A 24,501-nucleotide genomic window follows, 5' to 3' on the forward strand; every position below is an offset into this window, starting at 1 on the left:
GTGATCAGGAAAGAACACACACACACACACACACATACACACACACACACACACACACACACATATATATTCAGAATTTATTATCTAGCCTATGAATGTGACCCCATATAGAAATGGTGTACAACAGATATAAACAAACATAAAAAACACTAAGGCCAAAGCAAACCTGTTGCCTGTATTGTAAATAAGGTTTCATTGATAAACAAGCTCACCCACTTCCTGGCCTGAGCTTACTGTGTATGGCTGCTCTCGTGCTGCAAAAGCAGGATTTAGCTGTGAAAAACACCATCTGTCGTGCAAAGCCTAAAATATTTACCCTTTGGCCCTGACAGAAATACTCACCAACGCTTGATGTATAAGGTTATTCATTGAAGTATTGTGCATAACAACTAAAGACTAGAAATGACCTAAGGTCCTATCATTAAATAAATGATGATACCATACACTAGAAAGATAGGTACTTGTGAAAACAAAATGAGGAAACTTCAATAATTGACATGGAAAGATCTCCAAAATAAAAACTGTGAAAAGCGATATAAAGCAGTGTGCAGTATAGTAAAGCAAGAGTAAAAAGGAAGAGAAAACAATATATTTTATAGTTTTAAGTATACGTAAAGCATAACATTTCTGAAAATAATAAAAATAACAATAGGATTTTTTCTACTAACATTTTTTGCAAGTAGATTTTTTACTTTTCTGATTTTTATATGTGTTAATATTTTGGGTTTTTGTTTTTGTTTTTTTGGGTTTTTTTTTTTGTATCAGGGATCAAACTTGGGTCCTTGTGTTTGTGAGGCAGGCAGCAGAACCACTGAGCTAAATCCCCTCCTGAGTTACTGTTTAAATCAAGAGAGTGAATTACTATTTAAAACACATATGAAATATTTTTTAATAACAAGGTTCAACTCCTCAGAGTTCTTCCAGGACAAACCTCTGTCACAATCTTTCTTATCTGATGAAGATTTATGACCCATAACTTACTTTTATCACTTAATCATTTCCTCAGTATTTTTCTTGCACACAAGTATGAAAGCTGCATGAGGACAGAAACATTGCTTAGTTTGATGTTACATTTTTTTTCTGTCTAGAACAGTATACAGCACAGAGGAAGAAATCAATTCTTTATAACATTTATAAATATGTAACCACTGAGAAGACTAGAAGCCCTCTTGGTTTGACCTCTCTCTACCTCAGTTTCCTTTTCTGTAATAAAAGAGTTATACGATTTTATAGGTTGTTGCTTCCGTGTGAATGTTTATTCCTTGCCCTCAGAATCAAATGTTGAAAGTGTCACCCCTCAAGGAGATGATAATATGGGATTGGGGCCTTTGGGAAGTGATTAGTTTAGATGGTGGAGCCCTCCTGAATGAAATTAGTGCCTTATAAAAGAAACCTAAGATAGACTCCTTATCCCCTCCACCATATGAAGACCCAATAGGCCCCATCCATGAGGAAACAGGCCTTCACCAAACATTCAAATTGCTAGTGCTTAGATCTTGAACTTTCCAGACTCTAGAACTGTGAAAAAATTAATTTGTTGTATATAAGCTACCCAGTTGGTAGTATTTTGTGATAGCAGCCAGGATGGGCTAAGACACTCATTATAAAGATTACATAAGCCAAAGTACACAATGCACTTAGAAAAGTGCCTGTCACAAAGTGAGAGATTAATAAGGTTAGTTACCTTTTAATATTTTGGAGCAAAGAAGGGGCAAGGAGAAGGACTACTAAGGACAAGAGGGATGGACAAGGAGGAATCCAACCCACATAGAAGTAGGATATATACTGTCCTCAGGATGAAGTTTCCTGAACAGAACTGAACAAATCAAACTGGAAGTGTCAGAGAGGAAGAGTAGCAAATAAGCACTGTTTTTGTTTGCCATTTTTTTTGACTTGGGAAAATAAAAAGAGAGGGGTGGGGAGAATGAACCTGGGAGCCTATCACTCATAGCTACATGAGATGTCCCAGCAGTGGACCGGAAAAGCCAAGGATGCTGTAGTTCTGCTGCTCCGCAATCTGGAGACAGGCTCGAGTGTTTCCTTCAGTGCCTGCCTGCAGGAGGCCGCACTGAGCCGGAGCTCATCACCCCTTCTGCAGACCTCTGGCCACACAGGGCCTATGAATGGCTGTGTGGTTAGGGAGCAACTTGTTGTATCCCAGAACTTTGTAATGGTCAATTGCCCAAAAGTCATATTTATAACAAAGGCAGTAACTACTAAGCATGTGTACAAAAATCAGTATGAGAAACACACTGCTAAACCAAGATTTTTGGCCAGTAGAGGGCAGCCTTCTTTAGATTTGGGGTTTTAGGACTTTTCCTGAAGCCCTGTTAGGCACTTAACAGTACAGTATGTTTTCCACACTACAGCAATACTGTGCAGGTGTCAAAGATAAGCAAGGCTGGATACAGATAAAATAAGGACAGGTTTGAACCAGTAATAAAGTATTGCAATAGGAAAAAGAATCCAGTGAGAGTTAAACCCAAATATGATCTAAACAGATGTGAGTAGACATTTCAAAGCGAGATTCAGATAATAATAAAGGTGAGTAGAGTCAGGATAATGAAAAAATTACAAAAAGTGGGAAGGGGGAGTTGGTCCATGTGAAACACCTGGCTTGGTTGGTTGAACTTGTTAAAGTTAAATTCTTACTCTCCCTGGGAGACAGGTGTGGCGTGCAGTAATCTAAATTCTTCTGGCCATCTGGAAATGTTCCATGCAGGCACTTTAAGCGGGTGATTATTTCCTTGCTGGGACTATGGCTATGATTTTAGAAATTATGTTTGTTTTGTTCAAGTCTTTATAGGCCCCAATTCAGGGCCAATAGGGAGGAGGGCTCAGGGTTTGATCAAAGAGGGAGCCTTTGTTTCAGGGTAGATTATTAATACTAGTTTTATAAGTAAAAAGAAATAAGTCCACTACCTCCTTCTATCAATAGGACTGTGTTGTTGCTTCTTGATAACTTAGTGACAGTCACTTTGGAGCTGCCTTGGGACCTCAACAGAGTTTGGGAGACATAAAGAGCTAGTTGTCTCTGTCTTGGAGGAATCATCTGTCTTGTCCTTATTCCTTCAAAAAATCCTCTTGAACTGCAGCAGTCACCTGTGTTTCACCTGCCTGGCATTCATTCCCCTTCTTCTAGTCAAAACAACACACTATGCTTTAGCAGTTCAGGCATTGTCAGGGAGGAGAAGGGTTATCTCAGCCTTTGGGTGAGCAGGAAAGCTTGGCCTGACCCAGCAAAGTACCATACATGCATAGCAGCCACATGGGCTACTCCAAGGCTTGGTTTAAAACTTGACTCAGGCTGATGGTCAATTCTGAGATCTGTGGTGCGGAGAAGAATAGTACTCTTGCTGTACTGCCAAGTGTGGCTATAATGAGCCTGGAGCCACAGATGATCCATATCTGGAGCTGTCCTACAGAGAAAAGTGGACCAAGGAAAGGGAGCCCAGTACAGAAGACATTTCTCAAACCCCCAGGTGAAATCACAAGATCTTTATTGGATGTTGTCTTATTGTGAAGTATTTTAGATATTCACAAAGATTCTTTTACTGAGCACCCACACACCTACAGAAATAAAAAATGTAGTTAAATCCATAGATGGATTCTTCAGTTATATGGCTTCCTTTGTGGAAGCTCCACCCCTTGAAATAAGAGTGTAAATAGAATTTACAAATATACAGTAAAGCTGTCCTAAGATAGCTCAAAGACAAAGTGTAAAAATAAATGTTTAAAAATTAATAGAAGCACAGAAGATCAGTCACAGTTTTAGTTTCAAACAGAGTATATTCAAGGTGATTTTTTACATGTTTTAAGTCTGAAGAAAATAAGCTTATTCCTTTTACTTACCTATACTCATCTCATTTTGATGATATGCTGTGTGGATCAGCCAAAGCCCTTTTTATCCCATGGATATATTATGTTATGATCTACCACTGAAAGCCATCCTTAGAAGATAAGCATGACATTGTTTCCAACATTATCCATAATTACAAGTGTTACAGTACTTCAGTCCCATCTTGAGCAAGTAGGTCCCTGTGAACTGCACAGAGAATTCTTATTTATGAGCTTCATGAATTACAGCTAGATTTTAATTTTTATATCCCTCCACTACTTACTGAACTCCCTCATACTTTGTTAAAACCCAGTCAAGGAGAATCTGAGATGTACAATGGTAGACTATTTGCCTAGCATACATGAGGCCCTGGGTTCAATCCCCTGCTCTGCAAAAACCATGAGGCAGGAGTTCTGCTCTAGTCCATGTAATCTACCAACCACTATAGTCAAAGGCCACTGTCTTCAGCTCAGATAAGTAGTCTAAAACAGATAAGTTTCAACACTGTGTCTGTGCCCCTTAGTCTTGTCAACTTGAGTGAACTAAGAGAGGATATTGGGCTCCAAGGTCACTGACCTCATCAATAGGTTAACCCATTGACCAGTTCCTAGCTGAATAGCTTAAGAGGTGGGGGTGTGCTTGGAGGAAGTGGCTAATGGACCCTATGCATTATATCTGGTCCCTGGGTACTTTCTGTCTTTTTCTAACCACCTCTGCTTCCTGGCTGCCATGACAGGAGCTGCTTTCCTCCATCATGCCCTGCCTCTATGCTGTCTCTGCCTTGGGGTCAGCAGACCACGGGCTGACATTCAGGAAACCAAGAGCTGAAATATTTTCTTCTTTAAAAATGTGTAACAGACATTTGGTCTCAGCGACCCCCCCCAAAAAAATTAATATGACATCCTTTGATATAAAATAGATTTTAATCTGGTATCTCACACAGGAACTTGGGTACATATAAGATGGCAGACAGGTTTAAAAGCCTAGGCTCTAAACTCATGGGTCAGAGTTTGGATTCAAGGTCTGACTCAAGCAGTCTGACCTTGAGCGAGGGGTATGACCTGTTCATACCACAGTCTTCTCATCTCCAAGTGAATGAACACCACCTATCCCTATGCTTATTATGGGAATATAAAAGAAAAGCCACTGCTTCTTGATTTCAATTTAATTTGCATGGTTTAAAGGTGATAGATTAATGACTACCACAAGTAGTCAATTTGTAAGTTGTGCTTGATCCTATTGTGTTGCTGACTGTATCAATTGGGCTAAAGGATTGTGATTGATTTAATGAGTTGTCTTCTCTGATAATATGAAAATGAGAATATCTATGAATCATTAGAGACTCAAAAGCTAAAGTGCAACTATATCAGGAACATTTAAATAATAACCCAGGAATTAAACCAAGGACAACCCAACAACAAAAATAAAAATGAAAAAACACTTAAGCAAGACAGAATGACAGACTTCCAGTTCACCAATGGCAAACAGTAGGACAAATGAGGATGAAAGTCAGACAGTGAACCACCAGGATACCCTGAACTCATAGCACAGGGAGTAACAAAAAAGACCAATCAGGATCTAGAAAAATTCTAAACAGAAATAATTTCTCAGATAACCATAGAGATGGTAAGCAAAATGAAAGTCATGATTTGAGACTCTACAACAGAAACTGACCCCCCAAAAAAAGATGAGCTCAGGACCATGATAGAAGCCATGAAGGCCCAGCATAAGAAAGAAATGGAAACAATGAATGCCCAACATAGGAAAGAAATGGAATCCATAAAGCAGATTCAAACAGATATCCAGGAGATTAAAAACTCTATTGAATGTGAAATAGGAAGAAAAGGGCTAAAGGTGTAGGGAAAGTGGGAAGGGTAGGGGAAAGGTAATAAGGGAAAAGAAAAAAATATGAGAAAATGAAAAAATGGAAATAAAGTGTTTGTAAATGGGGAAGGGAGGGAGGGAGTGAAGGGAGGGTAGGGACAAGGGGAAAAAATGAGAATGAAGACCTGTCATGTAAAGGTACAAGATCCCAATAATGAATGAAACTGTACTGCATACCTAAAATGTACCAAAAATCTCAATGAGGAGAAAACAAAACAAAACAAAAAACTCTATTGAAAGTGTTTACAGCAGAATAAAAGAATGCAAAGAAAGAATCTCAGATATAGAAGATAGGATTGCAGTCAGTGACCGTAAAAAGAGAGGTCTCTTAAAAACTGTAGGGATCATGAGAAATCAATCCAACAACTCCTAGATGATGCAAAGAAGAATAACATAAGACTGATAGGAATACATGAAGTAGCAGGAAAAAAATGCAGATGATTTTTTAAAAACTGTTCACAGAATTAATGACAGAAAACTTCCCACACTGAGGGGAAGAATTTGACATACAGATAAGTGAGGCATATAGGACTCCAACTAGCCACAATAAAAAAAAAATAATAATCTACACCAAGACATATAATAATCAAGATCCCACAAACCAAGCAGAAGAACAAAATACTACAAGAAGTAAGAGAAAAGAAACAAATCACATGCAAAGGAAAGCCCAACAGAATCACAGCAAACTTTTCAACAAAAACCCTTAGGTCAAGGAGAGCCTAGAGTGAGGTATTTCAAGTACTAAAAGAAAATAACCTCCGAACTAGACTGATGTATCCTGCAAAACTCTCTTTCAAAATGGTTGGGGAAATAAGATACTTCCATGACAAAGAACACCCAAGGAACTTCATGAATACCAAACCAGCACTACAAGGAATTCTAAACAATATCCTAGAAAAAGACAATGAAGTTCACAACACCATGAGGCCCAACAGAGCAAATCAAATAGACAAGGAAAGAAACTAAAAGGAGGGGGGGGAGTAAAAAGAGTCAACAAAAGGACAATAATGTGACAATAATAAGTCAGTACATATCAGTTTTAACCATCAATGTCAATGGCCTCAATTCACCAATCGAGAAATAGACTAGCAGAATGGATTTAAAAGCAAAATCCAACAATATGTTGTATACAAGAAACACACCTAGTGCAAAAGGAAGCCCACAGACTGAAAGTGAAAGGACATAAAACAATTCTCCATGCAAAGGAGCCCAGAAAAGAGCTGGGGTAGCCATCTTATTCACAAAGTAAAGTTCAAACCAAAACTGAATAAAAGAGTCAAAGAAGGCCACTACATACTTGTAAAGGGAACAATTCAAGAGGAAGAGATGACAATCATAAACATATATGCACCAAATATTAATACCCCAACTGTATAAAACAAACATTTAGTAACATGAAAAACCAAATGAGCACTAATACAATTGTAGTGGGGGATCTAAATATCCCACTATCACAAATAGACAGATCATTTAGGCAAAAAATTAATGAAATACTAAAACTGAAGCAAGCTTTTGAACATACGGACATTATAGACATCTATAGAGGGTTCTACCCCACAAAAATCAGAATATACATTCTTTTTGGCTGCACATGGGTCATTCTCCAAGGTAGACCACATAGTAGCTCATAGAACAGGTTGGAATTAAATGAAAAGGAATCAAAATTATCCCCTGTATATTATCAGATCATAGTGCAATCAAGTTGGAGATCAATAGCATAAGAAACCATAGGAACTTCACAAACACATGGAAATTGAACAACACTCTCCTGAACAATCAATGAGCCACAGAGGAAATTAAAGAAGAAATTAGACCAGTTTTTACAAACAAATGATAATACCAATACAACATGCAGGAATCTATGGGACACAATGAAAGCAGTTCTACATGGAAAATCCATAGCTTTGAATGCCCACACTAAGAAAATTAAGCAAACTCAAATAAACAACCTAATGATGAAGCTTAGACTCCTCGAAAAAGAAGAGCTAGAAAAATCCAAAGCTCATGCAAGAGAGGAAATTATAAAGATTAGAGCAGAAATCAATGCAATGGAAACTAAGAAAATGATACAAAAAATAAATTAATTGAAGAATTATTTTTTGAAAGAATAAATAAAATCAATAAACCCTTAGCTAACCTTATCAAAAAAAAGGAAAGAAAAGGCTCAGATCCATGCAATTAGGAATGAAAAGGTGAGGTCATAACAGATCCAACAGAAATCCAGAGGATTGTCAGTACCTACTTTGAGAAATTGTACTCAAATAAAATGGAAAACACAGATGAAATGGACAGATTTGTAAATACTTACGAATTACCAAAGTTGAATGAAGAAGATAAAAAAAATTTAAACTCTCTAATTACAATCAATGAAATTGAAAATATAATTAAAAGTTTACTAACAGGGCCGAGAATTTAGCTCAGTGATTCCGCCGCCTGCCCCTCAAGCACAAGGTCCTGAGTTTGATCCCTAGTACCAAAAAAAAAAAAAAAAAAAAAAAAAATTTAACAAAAAAAAAAAAAAAGTTTACCAGCAAAGAAAAGCCCAGGTCCTCACGGATTCACTGTTGAATTTTATATGACATTTACAGAAGAACTACTGCCACTACTCTTTAAACTTTTCAATGAAATTGAAAGGGAAGCAATACTTCCAAATTCATTCCTGGAAGCAAGTATTGCTTTGATTCTCAAACCAGGGAAAGATGCAACTAAAAAAGAGACAGCCCAATCTCCTCAATGAATATAGATGCAAAAATCCTTAATAAGATATTAGCGAACAGAATACAGAGGATCATCAAGAAAATCATACATCCTGACCAAGTTGTATTTATTCAAGGAATGCAAGGATGGTTCAATATATGTAAGTCAATAAATATAATACACTATATTAACAGAATCAAGAACAAAAACCATATGATCCTCTTAATAGATGCAGAAAAGCATTTGACAAAATTCAACACCCATTCATTATAAAAACCCTGCAAAAATTGGAATAGATGGGCTATATCTCAAATTAATAAAGGCTATCTATGAAAAACTAATAGCCAACATCATATTAAATGGCCCAAAACTGAAAACTTTCACGTTAAAATCAGGAACAAGACAAGGATGCCCACTATCACCACTCCTCTTCAATATAGTTCTGGAAACATTAGCCATAGCAATTACACAAGAGAAAGACATTAAAGCAGTAAAGATAGGAAATGAAGATGTTAAACTGTCATTATTTGCTGATGATATGATACTCTACATTGAAAACCCCAAAAATTCAACCAAAACACCTCTAGACTTAATTGACACTTTTAGCAGAGTAGCTGGATACAAGGTCAACACTCAAAAATCAATAGCCTTCTTTTACACAAGAGAGAAATTAGGGAAACAATTCCTTTCACAATAGCATCCAAAAAAATGAAGTATCTGGGAATCATCTAATGAAAGAAGCAAAACACCTCTACACTGAAAATATAGCACTCTGAAAAAAGAGATTGAAGAGGATAAAGAAAATGGAAAGATATGCCCTGCTCCACGGTAGGAAGAATCGATATAGTGAAAATGGCCATACCACCAAAACTGTTATACAGATTCAATGCAATGCTGACTGAGATTCCAACACTATATTTCACAAAATGAGAAAAATTAATGCAAAAATTCATTTGGAACCAGAAGAGACCTCAAATAGCAAAAGCCATCCTAGACAACAGAGACATGGCAGCAGATATAACAATTCCCAATTTGAAACTATACTACACAGCCACTGTGATAAAAAACAGCATGGTACTGGCAAAGAAACAGACCTGAGGATCAGTGGAATAGATTGGAAGATACAAAAACAACTCCACATGTACTCAGCTACCTCATCTTTGACAAAGGAGCCAACCATCCTCACTGGTGGCAAGATAGCCTCTTTAATAAATGGTGTTGGAAAAATGGATTTCAACCTGCCAAAGATGAAAACTAGACCCTTATCTTTCACCATGCACTAAACTGAAATCCAAGTGGATTAAAGATGTAAATATTTAAAAAGTCACTAAATTTGCTGGAAGATGAGTTAGGCAGAACTCTTAAAGACAATAGCATAGCAAAAGACTTTATGAAAATCCTCAGTAGCACAGGAACTGGCAGAAAGAATCAACAACTGGGATCTCATCTTATTAAAAAGCTTCTGCACTGCAAAAGAAACCATCAACAGAGCTAAGAGACAACCTACAATGTGGGAAAAATTTTTACCAGCTGCTCCTCAGACAAAGGACTGTTATCTAGAATATATAAAGAACTAAAAAAAAAATCAGCCCACCCCAAATATGAAGATCTGATTCAAAAATGGGCATCTGAAATGAACAGACATTTCTTAGGCAAAGAAGTAAAAGCATCAAGTAAATATATGAAAAAATGTTCCACATCACTGGTCATTCGAGAGATGCAGATGAAAACAACATTGAGATTCCACCTCACCCCACAAAGAATGGCTGCTATTAAGAAATCAACCAACCAATTAATAAATGTTGGCAGGGTTGTGGGGAGAAAGGAACCCTTCTCCATTGTTGGTGGGAGTGCAGACTGGTGCAACCACTATGGAAATCAATATGGAGATACCTCAAAGAACTAGGTTTAGAGGTTCCATTTGGCCTAGCCTTCCCTCTGCTGGGTGTCTTTCTAAAAGAATTAAAAGAATCATATCACAGTGATATATGCACACCTATGTTTATAGCAGCACATTTTGTAATAGCTAAAACTTGAAAACAGCCCATTTGCCCATCAGTTGGAGACTGGATAAAGAAGATGTGGTTTTTCTATAAAATGGAAAACTACTCAGCCATAAAGAATGAGAAATTAGATTTATTCATAGGAAATGGATACATATTGAGGATGTACTCTTAAGTGAAATAAATAAGTCATACATGCATAAATACTGAATAGTTTCTCTGGTGTGAAACACTATAATGGTACATAAGATCCTAATGGTATAATTGACAATGTGAAATAGGAAGAAAAGGGCTAAAGATGTAGGGGAAATGGGAAGGCTAGGGGAAAGGTAATAAGGGAAAAGGAAAAAAATGAGATAATGAAAAAATGGAAATAACGTACTTGTAGATAGGGAAGGGAGGAGAGGGTGAAAGGAAGGCAGGGGTAAGGTGAAAAAATGAGAACCAAGACCTGTCATGTAAAGATACAAGGTCCCAATGATGAATGCAACTGTACTGTATACCTAAAATGCACCAATAAACTCAATGAGGAATAAAAAAGCAAAACAAAACAAAAAAAAGAAAAGCCACATAAAGAGTTTAGGAAATGTTTGAGACATGTTCGAGTGCTTAATATAGGTGGATTGTCTGTACCACTTTAGCTAATATGAAAATTTCTGCTGTTTATTTTAGTAGTATGCATTTCTCTGATGAACCTTCAGTACTTTTCAGATTATTTGTTTAATTTTGGGACATTTTCACTTTAAAGTTCCCTTTTCATAGTGCAGAAAACTGATGTAGCTAAATGTTACTCAAGATGACACAGCACAGAGTAGCAAAATATTAGTTCACAAAAGTCCTGAGTACTCCATAGTGGCTTTCTAGGTGTTTCACATATGTAAGGAACTTTTTTAATAGTAACGCTCACCCTCAGAGATTTTGCTTTAATCTTTGTGGCCGTTTTTCAAAACTCCTCAAGAGACTGTCATTAGCAAATGGAGGTAAGAATCACTGGCTTACCCTTAAATCCCATTTTACAGACAAAGAATTTGAGGTACTTTGTGACTGAATGACTGGGTCCAGATGGTTAGTGTCAGAAACTGGGACTGACTCTTGAGGACACCAGGAGACAAGCTCAATGTTCCAATATTTTCACAAATAAGTTAATAAATTAAATTACTAAAAGAAGCACATCATAATGAGAAACACATCTGTCAGGACAAAAAAATAACAGTGTGATTTGTCAAATCTATGTAAATATAGCTAACTAGGGACCATGAACCACTTTCCCATATTAATGTTCTCATATTCTTGGTGAATGTTCACCAATATGATCTTTTAATGACTGGGCTTCCAGAGTACTATATTTTCCAGACTGGAAGAAAGCGGGCTATGATTGGTAGGACTCTAAGATAGTTCCTTGTCTCACCCATGTTAATATTTGTTTTGATGTTTGCTTCACCCCTGAGTCTTCAGTGGGAGCAGTATAGTTATGCTGGGCACTGTCTCATCTGTTCAGAGTGCTCTAAAGCAGCCATGGCTGTCTTCCTTCCTGAGTTTCTCACTCCTACTCAGTATGAATGTGAGATCATGCATGACCCTAAGACAAAGAATTTAGAGTAGTGCTTTCTTCTGATAAACCAGCTCCCTCCCAGGTTTGAAATGGTATTGGCGGTGGACTAAATTCACAGAGAGAAGCCAGATGGTTTCTGTGAGCCAAGTCACTTTCCAATCTAACCTGACTACAGTGTGCAATTTCAAAATAGAAGCAGTTATTTTTTTTAAATTATCAGATGCTGCCATGTGCCTCTCAACATTTACTGAAGAAACTGGCAGAATCAGATAAAAACTAATTTGTGCTCTGGAAATAATCCTAGTTCATAGTATTCCCTCAAATGAACATAAAAATATGTTGTCATCTTCTACAGGTTATCTGATTGTAAAACTGTATATACAGAATGAAAAGAGCAGTATAGATATAAGGAGTATTAAATAAGCAACATTCAACACTATTCATGAAGATGTAAAATAATTTGTTGTTGTTGTTGTTGTTGTTGCTCACTGGGCACTCCATATTTTCAGTGCTCCTTTATTTTTACTGAGGCAAAAGAAAGGGGGTAAGAATGGGGGAAGAAGAGGGTGTTGTTCAACTGAAGTTAAAGCAAGCCTCATTTCACGTTATCTGATCTGCATAGCAATTAGCAAAGACTTCTGATGAAGAAAGGAGTCCACCAAAAAGGAAGTATACATTAAACACAAAACCCAGTTTCAAATATCTTCTGAATTTGAAGCTGACCATTTGAACTTAGTAGAATTCGAAGAAACTTCACAGTTCACACCATCCATGGTCATCTTGTACTGAAGAGAGCAATATTCTGGGAAATGGAATTTCATACCAAAATTTTGTTAAAGCTAAAATTAAGTTATACCTACATGTTTTTAGGTTGTACATAACTTTTTGTGATTCCATCCTTTAAGTAAGTCAAGGCATGCCTATGAGAATCCACATTTGTGATCTCAGAGAACAGAATGGCCCTGCTTTGACAGGGCTGAAGCTGAGGATGTATTAAGAAAAACCGTCTTTTTACTACTGTCCTCACTGAGCTCCAGGCTCAGAAAACTGCAGATGAAGTTTGAATCATTTAGTTCAGTCTTCCTGCAATGTAGTAAAGTATTTCTCCACTCAAACTAGTAGACCAGCTTGCCAAAGAAATTGGTAACCTGAATAAATAAAAATCTAATTATCTAATTTTTCATGACTAATAAAAGAATTATTATTCATTTCCAATTTACTTTTTAATAAGAGGAACTTCCAGGCATAGTGGCATATGCCTGTAATCCCAGCACTCTAGGAAGCTGAGGCAGGAAGAATGCAGATTCAAGCTTGTGACCCTGTCTCAAATATTTTTTTTAATTAAAAATTTAAAGTTCTAGGGATGTTGTTCTATGTGAATATATTGGATCAAATCCCCAATTACCATAAAAATTTTACACAAAGTCCACACATCTTAAATATACAACTTAATGGATTGTTACATAGAGACATACCTTGTAACTACCACAAAGATGAAGATACAGACCATCTCTAGTATCTGAGAAGGCTTAGTCATGGACCTCTAGGTCTATGTCTACTTCAACTGTTCTGACCTTTACCATTCTATATCAGCTGATACTCTTTACAGGATTTTGATTGCATAAAATAGAAGCACACAATATGTCCTTTTGTATCTATGGCTTCTTTAAGTATGCGTTTTGTGATTCATCCGTGGTATGCATATGTTTTTTATTTTTATTACTCTTTTATTGCTATTTAGTATTCCTTTGTATGAATTTGCTGTACTTTATTCAGCCAGCTTCCTGCTGATGAACCCTTGGGCTATTTCTAGCACTTTAGGACATTATACATAACAGTCTGTTGTAAAAAGAAATGATACTCAGTTGAGCATATACCATATGTTGAGTGTATACTATACATAGAGCTGGAATTGCTGGGACTTTGACTTTGTTTTTCTTTCGTTGTCTTCTTTTTTTGAACTTCTGGATTATAAACTCAACTAAGTTGCCATATGAACCAAAATAATATGAATCATTTCAGTTCTCAAAAGTCCTCTGGGTGGAAGATTTCATGGTTGAAATTCATCTGCTGATAGATTAACAACTTTTGTGGCTCATTCTCTATGGTCCTCCTGATATATAAATTTTCTAACCATGGGATCAAAATAAACTATGTTTTTTTTTTTTGTCACATTAGAGATTGAACCCAGAGCCTTCCACTGATTGACGTCCCCATCCCTTACCAATTATTTAATTTTTAAATTTTGAGATATGGTCTCAGTAGGTCAGTAGATTCCCCTAGAGTGAGTTTAAACTTGCCATCCTCCCATCTCAATGACCCAGAACGTTGGGATTGTGGACATGTGCCCCTAAAAGATTGACTCTTAAAGAAGCATCTAAAGACTTTCTGTCCATCTCTTTATCATTTACATTCAGGCTAGGCAATGCAGGTTCCTACTTTCCAGGCTGGGGTTTATGGCATAAATCACAGCATTCATCACATCTCACCCAGAGGACTTACTTGTATCAAGAATTCCCAAACCTGACTACAAGTCAAATTATCTGAAGGAGATTTTAATGTTTGTCTTTGTTACAAAACAGTATTTTTAATAGAAAAATGCAATAGTTCAGAAGAGTGTAAAATAATGAGTAACCCCCACCCCACTCCCACCCCACAGTGATGAAATACATCATGCTTCTAAACAGAAATTTCTTAGTATTGCTCTTATCATTTAAAATAAAGATACCTGGGCCTTACTCCAGACTTAAAGAAGCAGAATCTCTAAGGTCCTAGGATATATACATTTTTTGAAAACTTCACAAAAATTGTGTTAGTTGCAGGGGATTTAGCTTAGTAGTTCCACTGCCTGCCTCGCAAGCACAAGGACCAGAGTTTGATCTGCAGAATTAAAAAAAAAATTTGTGTGTTAGTCATTTTCCTGTTTCTGGAACAAAATACCTGACACAGGTGAATTAAGGATCATCTTGGCTTACAGTTTCAGAGAGTTTAGTCCATAGTCTTTATTTTTATCTTTCTATTCATGCCATTTCTCTTCCCCTTCAGTCCCTCAATTTCTCCACTTTATAGTTTTTAGTAACTTCTTTATCCACATAGAAACTTTGGTAATTAAAAGGCGGTGACTCCTATGATTAAAGCTCTAGCTGGGTTTGTTTTTAATCCCATAAACCAACAGTATTAAAGAATTTTCTAGCCGCTAAATATCATACCTATCCCAGGTAACATAAAGCCTTATGCTGAAATTTAGATTCCCATAACACCCTTCATAAATATTGTGGAGCCTAACAGTTCCTTACAGAATATCCAGATAAATTCCATATACACAAACATTTTTCCAGGCCAAGCATTGCTAATATAACTCAGTTAAAGTGTTACAAAAATCACATTGTTAAATATTTTGGACACAAATTATGTTGCTAGGAATTTGCTTAGATACAGAGGTTACTATCATGGATTAGTGGGACAGGACAGGAAGCCCATATTACACTATAGGATACCACCTTTTAAGCCTTTTACTACCCAAACCATATAACCAACTTCAGTAGAAAAGGCAGAAAAAAGCAACTTAGGTATGGGTTTTGTGACTATAAAAGAACTAAAAGAAGAAAATAAAAATACACATTGTTAGGCCACAGATTAGGAAAACATACAATTCTATGCATAATACCTATATCACATAAATATTAATTATAATAATTCTGTTTTGGATATGCACATTTTTCTTTAAGTGACCTTAAAGACTACTTCTATTACTTATTAATTGCTTCTATTTACTTAAAAATATCTCTACTTGAAATTTTCAGGCTATGTTTCTCTGATTTATTTACCATAGAAAAGCTAAAGTAATAATAATTAATTACTTTCCTTAGCATAAAAGCAAAATAAGGATGGTATTCACTTGTCCTGACTGCTAGAGTTGATCATATAATTTTAAACCAATATTGTATTTGTGACATTACATGTAAGTTGTACACAGGTGTGTGTGTGTGTGTGTGTGTGTGTGTGTGTGTGTGTTTTCTGTGGGGTAGCTAATATTGCAGTTAAGCTGGCAAGACGATTAGAAAATATTAATTTCATAGCCTCAGAACTTCATAACCTCTTTTACTCTGAAATCTTTGCCTCAAACACTCCTACCTTGATAAACTCCTTCCCACTGCTTGAATCTTGTCCTCCGTCTCACCTTTCCATACAACCCTGAGCTGAATGCCTCTTCTAGCCTTGGCCATCCTCTGCCTGTAACTGTGCCTCCCCAACACTTACAACTTGATTTGAAATGATCTGTAGTTACAGCAGCCTCTTCTACCAGTCTTTCAGTGCTCTGGGAAGCTTACCAACTATTGCAACCTTGTAGGTTAGCACAATGTCAGTGCAAAATGTGTATTAATAATACTGTTCTTCCAATGTTAGATTAGTATTTCAATCATTAAATCCTCTTCTTTTAAACTACCTTACACAATGTTCATCCTGCACAACTGACAGTTCCAGAACAATAAGAAATGCATTATTTTCATCACATTTCCCAGATCATCTCTTTAGTTCATCAAAACTTGTCTAAATCAGTATTTCACAGTTTTACCTTCCAGTTAGGCAGCCTGTGAGAGATGGTGTTAAGGGTCTAAGAGGGAGACAGCATTCAACTGAGGAGCATACAGGTGCTGGGGGCAAACTGCAGGCCACATGGTGAGTGATTGTTTTACCTTGCGATGTTTCCATTTTCCTGTCAGTCAGGACTAACAGCAATAATACTCAGAGAGGGCTGTTGTCAGGATTTGCTGATATTACACATAGAATTTAGAACATTTAATAGACTACTTATTAAGTACTAAGAACATATTAACTATGTTATTCAGCAAAGTGGACAGTTTTCTTTTTGGTTGGCTTTATTGTTTTGTTTCCTCTAGAACTGCTGAGAATCTTTAAGGTTCTAATATACCTGTGACTCTCCAGGTAAGCAACATTTCACAAATTTATTTCATGGAAGATCTATTGGCATAACCCAAAGTAGTGTGCTTTAGAATATACTTTGGGAAACTCATATTTAATACATTCTTAAAAACATTAACATTTTCTGCACCAAAATAGGGACATCAGTTTGACAAGTATGAATGTAAGTTGGGGGAACTGGAGCATAGTATTTGAAATGAGGATTGCTCTAGAAATTAGAAACAAACAGGTTTTTCAAAACCTCCAAGGCCTATATTGTAATGCATTTTAAGATCTCTCTTTAAAAACAAACTGAAGAGCAAGTGAGATGATATTCATTCATTCTAAACAGAGGCCTGCAAATTTCGCTCAAAAAGGAAAAAAACTTTTTCTGATACACTTAAAAAATTATCACTTATTAAAGATGATGATCCAAACTTTCTTATTTAAAAACTTATACCACTTATCTTAATTATGGTGCATCTAATAAGAACTTCCTCTAGAGCCAGGAAACCTTGCAAATAGAATATTCTGAAAGGGGGAGCTGAAGAAGGAAGTAACTGACCTAAGTTAAAAAGAGGAACAATTTCTAAAAAGCACGTTTGGTGCATAACCAAGAACAGGAGAGAGGTCAGCACACCAATCTTGAGGTATGTAAGAACCTACTTTAAGGTATTTGGATAAAAAAACATGATAAGAAATAACTGATGACTTGTGTCTTATCGAATACAGTTTTTAGAAAATTTGTCTCAGATGGAAAAATTTATAAGAAAGAGTGATGTTAAATGTGTGTGTGTGTATGCACATCTAAGCTTATGATTTTTTTTTTGTGTTTGCCTTGCTTCCTAATAGAAAAGCAGTGTGTGACTTTAAAGATTCCATTTTATTAAAATTTTATTATTTTTCAAGGCAAATGAATAGCTAGTTACTAGGTAACTGGTTGAAAGTACTTCCCAAAATAAAAACAGAATCTTCCAAACTGGATACAGTGAAACTCATTTAGGTGTTAAGGTTATTTGAAAGGTTTTTATTTAAAATAGAGTGGATCCTTGACTTATGAACTCAATTCATTTCCAAGGACTGGTTGAAACTCAAGTTCGTCAATCTCCTTCAAGGTCTCTCTTTTGTACAATTTTAGGACACACTATTCTTCCAGGCAGATCTTAGTGTCCTTAGAAAGATATTGGCCCAGGATTTCTCAATTAACCCCACAAAGGAAATTATTTTGTAATTTTCCTTCCAGAACTCTTTAAGGATTAAATGTGTATCTGAGACCATCTAGAAGCACAAGTAGCCAGCATTCAAATTGTAACTCAAGACTTTTGTCATATTAAAACTAAAATTCTACTTGTAACCCAAGTTGTTTGTATGTCAGGCTGGTCATAATCTGAGGGTCTACTTATATTTTTCCTAGGTCTATGTTTATATATCACAGGGCTTTTCTTATAAATTATGGAGAAAGGAACTGGATACATTTCTTTTGCTATAAGATTTCTTTTTGTTTGTACCTACATGCACATCTCATAGACAATTTTGTTTTTAGGGATGCACTGAAATGTCTACTCTGTATAGAACAACATGAGTAGTAAAAATAATCTCTCTTAGAAACTGAAAAGCCAATTTATTTCTTTTAATACCTAAGGTATAATAGTTACCCATCTCAATGCCTACTGCTACTCCTGTTGTAGATCAATACCTTTTTAAAAATTGGCTTAATCCCAATCATTATTTTGAACTATTTCATAAATGTATTTTAAATACTCTGGCAAAAAGTTATGTAAACAAATAACCATTATACCATACCACAAATTAGTTTGTGTGTGTTCCACAGTGGAAACAGTGTTCTAATGAGTAAAAGTCTTTTGGATATTTTCCCTTGAATGTACGTAACATGTTTGACCTTGTAATAAAGAGACCACACTATAAATCTTATGTGGTATACACACAGTTCTCAGCTTGAACTTCTGCTCCCCAAAATCCCAAGGAGATTAAAAGATGTCTGGAACTGGGGTGTCTATCGTTATGCTTTTATCAAAAAAGTTTATACATTTTCTGCACATAATATTCAATTTGGTTATACAAAATGCCAAATTGAAAATCTGTACATTGATATAATATCACCGTGAACAAATTTATAAATGTTCCCGGATGATACATAATGACTCCCTGATGGCTGGAAACTACTTTGTAGGATTTCTTTTTCTTATTTATCATTATTAATGCCATTAAGGCAGATCGCTCCAGTTATTAAATAGTTGATAAATTACCTATTATGTGCAAGTACTTGCATTGATGATACAAAGATAAATAAAATATGAGTCCCACTTCACAATAACCTAGAACTAATACTAAAATACAGTGATGGATACATTTGTAGCCATTTACATATATTAGTTAAGGGTAATAGGGGAAGTTTCTAGTGGATTACTGATTCAGTTTCTTCTTAGTTGTTCAAAAAGTTAACAACTTCAGTTCTGTACTTTATCATCTATTAAATGGTTATAACAACAGTCCCACTTCATATAATAGCTATAAGATTAAATGAGATAATCCATATAAATGTGTTTAGAAGTTGACTCAATATAAGCACTTAAATATGATTGATGATGACATTCAGTAGATGATAATAATCACCCTACAGGTACGAGTAATGATACTAGATATACCTATATCTGTGTCTAGGCTGAAAATGTATAGCAGTAATGTTTTGTTGATAAAATCATAGTAGAACATGCAGCCTTATTGAATGCTTCCCATTTTCTTCTTGACATTTAAAGTCGTCAACAGAAACACTCTAAGATTATCATAACTAAATTCAAGTTATTTGCTAGAAGATGTAAGAAGATTGAGGTTTGCAAAGATATTTTGTTTTACTTCAAAGTTCTCTTTTTATGTGTTATATATAAACAATATCCTTTAGAAAATATATCTTGAGTTTTAAACTATCAACACAGACATTAGATACTGTATTTAGAGTTATTTTAACTTAATTCTTCATTCACTAAATATTGATTCAATATCTTTTCTTGTGTTAGGTGTTATACAATTCTGTAGGAACATAAATATGAAAAAGGCTGATCCCTACTCACCATTTAACCAAGTAGAAAAACATGCAGTGTTTTGTCATCTAGGTAATCATGCTATAGGAGAAAATGGGCTCATTATTGTGGAATTAGAGAAGTGATTAAAGGAAAGACATAGCCCCTGAAGAGAGATAAGTATAGCTTCACAAATGGGGGATGACAAGTAAGGGAAATGATTGCACATGTATTCTCTTCTCCCATTTTTGCAATTGTATTCAGGATATTTTCTTTCTCCTGAAAATTGTTATCCTTATTGTCAAAAGCTATCAAATTCTTTTCCTCTCCTTACAATATCTAGCATTATATTCTACATTAAAAGTTGAATTTACTATGTGAAGGCATTTATGGTATTGGTAGACATAATAGTTTTAACTATATTATATATAAATATGCAATTAATATATTTTAAATTTATAACAGGTTTCTGGGCGTCAGATGATTGTTCAACCTTCTTTTTCTTGAGTTTTTTACTCTGCTATTATCTTCCACGAATTTCTGCTTCATTTTGTGATTTACTGATTAAAAAAAAGGAAGGGGAATGGAATAAAATCCCCCAATGTAGTAACTGTGCATTAATGCTTGTAATGCAAACAGCATCACCGACAAAGTCATCTCCCAAAACTGAATCAGTCTCACTTCTAGTTGCAACAGAACTTTGCCAGAATATATACTTTCATATCTCAAGTCACACAACATTAAAGAGCTTCCAAAGTCAGTCTGGAACAACATTGGGCAACAAGGAATTACAACCATCTGTACCTGGGAATTCATTAACAACACCACCAAGTTTCTGCAAAAATGTTGACAAGCTATGGATATACTTCAGTGTCCATTTATATGAGCATTTTCCTTCTTGCATTCTTGGTGGTATGTGGAATTGGTTGTGTTTGTCACTGGAAACACCACACCACACAATTTACCTTACCAAGGTTTTTGCAAAGGAGAAGCAGGAAGAGAAAAGATTATAAGAAAACACTCTGCTTGAGTCCACATATTGTTGGCTTGAGTCACAAAGTCTCAGTTGAAACCAAAGACCACAGGTCTATTGACAAGGGAAGTAGGATGCATGACCACTATGAAAATATGGTAGCGGATCCTCCCAAAGCTAAAGAAGAAAGTGACAAGGAACTATACGAAAACACTCAGCCACCCAATTTTGAGGAGCACTTCTATGGAAATGAGGCATCCTCTGAGTACTATAACTTCCAGAAGCTTGGTACATCTCAGGTTCCTCAAGATGAAGATATATACATTCTTCCAGACTTGTAATAGCTTTGAAAAATATTGAGTTTCCTTATTGAAGAAGTATTCACTGGGAACTTTAATGTAGTGTTGTCATTATTGATCCAGTTCTTATAAAACTCAGTGCTATCTCTGCTATCTTTAATCCTTTCTGTGTATAATATTGTAGAGTAATTCCAGATATCCTCTTTTTGATGTTTGCCCTGGATTAAATCTGTACTAGGTTGTACTGATGCTTCCTTCAAAATATTACTGCTATGTCTTTCCTTTCTTTTTTTTTCTCCATCATCTTTTTCTGGCTTAGAATTTTTGCTAGACTTCTGGTAGACTTCCTGCCTCCAGTTTATATCTAGTTAATCAGTTGCCCAAGATGCTGCCAAATTTATCTTCAGAATGTATTTCCAATGGTCACAGTACTCCTTTGCTGTAAACCTTTTAATGCTCTTCTTTGCAAAAGACATTAATGCTCATAATCCTAGACTCCACATTCATTATATGTCACAGTTGGCTTTGATTTACTTTTGTAATGACTTCTGCTACTCATCTGTCATGTCTGTGCTTTCATCAGAATCATCCCCAAACCTGTCAAATTCATCCCTCCTCCAGAGATTTACTTTCCTGCTCTTTTCAGCCTACCTAAGATGACAATTTTTTATATGAGTGTTCTGAATCATTCCAAACCTACATTTAACTTCATTTTCTGATACTGTGTTCTGTTATTTGGGCATTTAAACATGTGAATGTTTGCTATGTGTTTTATTACTTAATGTCATATGACAACATTCTAAAATGCTGGCTAAATAGAAAGTATTTGCCTCCTACTTGAATTTTTAGCTTCATATCAGGCATTAAATACTTGTTCAATTGACAAGAATTTAACTGTACATTTTACTAGTTTTTAAGAATATCTAATAAATGCATCCATTATTCAGCTATGTATGGGATTTTTTGGTACTGAGGATTGAACTCAGGATCTTGTGCTTGTGAAGCTGGCGGCGGAAATACTGAGCGACATCCCCAGCTTATGTATGGAATTTTTATTAAGTAATTTCCATCTATTGGTTGTGGCTGTGCACATAGGGGATGGGGAAGTGGGGTTGTTACAAAAGTACAAAGAGAGGCACAAGTCCTGAACATATAGCCTATTGGGAAAGAGAAGATAATAAACAACAAAAAATAAGTAGATAACTTTTGTGCTCGTTGTAAAGCAATCATATAATCTCTAAACCTACTCTTTAATGTACTGCTTTGAATGCTCAGTCCAGGGCTCTGCAGATTCCCTTTATTTTTTGCCAGGTGAATCTATATTAAGCTCTGTGATAAGTAATAGAATTTGGCAAAACAGTCTTGCTGCTGCTTCTTCTCATTGTCCCTAGCAGGTACAGCTGAGTGTATCCATTCCAACATCACCAACCCTTTGCAGTTTCAAATTTCTTCCAGCACTGCAGAACCAACCTAATGTACTCCATCACCAGCCTGTCAGCCCTGTCCCTTAGCACCTCAGCCCTGCCCCAAGCAGCTAAAGCCCTTTCTCTGATAACTGGTAATCCCCAGCCTTAAGGATGCTACTTCCTTTACTGACTATCTTTGTGACACCTCAAGGTCCTCCCTTTTTTGCAGTCTGCTCATACTCATTCAGGTGGTTCTCCAAATTTTCTCCATTAAAACCAACTGATAAAATTGCTCTCTCCCCAAATGACCTTGAATAATAAGGATATATATATATGTTTAAAATGCTTCTGTTTTGAGAGTGATGGAGTGGGAAGAAAGAGGATTTTAAATTTTTTTCTATTTTTGGTACTAAGGGTAGAACTCAAGACCTTGCACCTGCGAGGCAGGCATGGTGCCACTGAACTAAATCCCCAGCCCAAGAGTATTTTAATTTTAATAAATGATCATAGTAGGCTTCTCTTTGGACACACTTAAACTGAGACTTAGGGTGAAGAGAAGCTAGTCCACATAGATGTGATAAGCAGAGCGTTAAGAATGGACCCAGCATGTAAAAAGTACCCGAGACATGAGAGGGTGTGTGGTGCTCTTGAAGCTTATAGAAAGCCATTGTGGCTCGAACTTCCTGAGTGGAGATTAAAGTGACACCTAGTGTACTGGTGAAGGAAGAAACAGCAACACACAACTCTTAATTCTTGTGTGACTTTGACTCTACTAGAGGTGCTTTCAGAGCAGTAAAGAGTTTTAAACAGAGGCCATGGTAACATTTGTATTTTTTAAAAGAGCTGGGAAAGAGGCAAAATGGAAGTGGGTGGGACAGTTAAAATGCTTTTACATTTAATTTAAACTGAAGTGGCTACAATGTAGATAGAGATGGTAACAGTGTTACCCTATTCTTTAACAGAAAGGGCACTGGACTCTCTGAGGAAATCAATGTGTGCCTTTAGTGAGGAGAATGGTAAAATCAGGGATTATGATAAAGAGAAGAATTCAGAAGCACCACGGTATTTCTGGTTGACGCAACAGGAACAATTATGCAGTACTTTATGAAGATAGGGAAGACATAAGGGTAAACAGATTTGGAGGCTATATCAACTAGGAATAATGCACACTGCCCACAGGAAAAGAATGAGATTATATCATCTTGGACACTTATAGTTTCACTTATTTCATATAGAAAAGACACTATAGTTAGGTATTTGACATCTAGCGTACTAGCTCAGTAATACTATAGAGAAAGACCCAGGCTCTCTCTATAAGGTATTTACTCTGTGCCATCTTTAATTTTCTTTTAGTATCATATGGGGAATCCCTAAGGCTACCATATGAGTGCTAAAGTTCAGAAATTATGTAATGCAGAATCTTCATTTGTGTTCCAGCCAAGTAGAATAAGGAGAAAAAACATTGCTAAGAGATGTTTATTTATTTATATCTCATTATCCAGAATTGTGTGATGCACATACAACCCAGATAATAAGAGTGGGTGGGAAAATAATTTTTGACTTTTGATAAAGAAGGGAAAAGTAAGTATACTTTGACTCTACCAACCTAGAATACTTGCCATGGGTGCACAAATCAGTTTTGGAAATGCTTATCTGACATGTCCAGACATATGTTCTGAAATCTAAGTAGCAATATCCAGTTTGAAGTTGCATAACATGTTTCAATTTTGGAAGTGAGGTCCTAAATAGAGGTGCAAGTTTAACAGCCTTAGGTATTTAGGCCGTATTTAGAAGAACAGAAAGGGATGTGATGGCCTGGGAAAAAACAACAGAGAACAAACATTAAGGACTCAAAAAAAAAAAAAAAAAAAAAAAAAAAAGAAAAAAA

General features: G+C 35.9%; 2 protein-coding genes across 2 annotated transcripts in view; both read left to right on the top strand.

Annotated features, from left to right (window-relative positions):
* The window catches only part of LOC104864121, a 46,546-nt gene that overhangs the window by 15,473 nt on the left and 6,572 nt on the right, over nucleotides 1-24,501 (top strand). The window lies entirely within an intron of this gene.
* Gapt (GRB2 binding adaptor protein, transmembrane) lies at nucleotides 20,411-21,249 on the top strand. The gene has a single exon (XM_019207831.1). It carries the CDS (start codon nucleotides 20,779-20,781, stop codon nucleotides 21,247-21,249), a length of 471 nt encoding a protein of 156 aa, XP_019063376.1. The 5' UTR covers nucleotides 20,411-20,778.

This window comes from Fukomys damarensis, unplaced genomic scaffold (genome assembly GCF_012274545.1).
Source record: "Fukomys damarensis isolate Sample0158 unplaced genomic scaffold, DMR_v1.0_HiC HiC_scaffold_1, whole genome shotgun sequence".
NCBI lineage: Eukaryota > Metazoa > Chordata > Mammalia > Rodentia > Bathyergidae > Fukomys > Fukomys damarensis.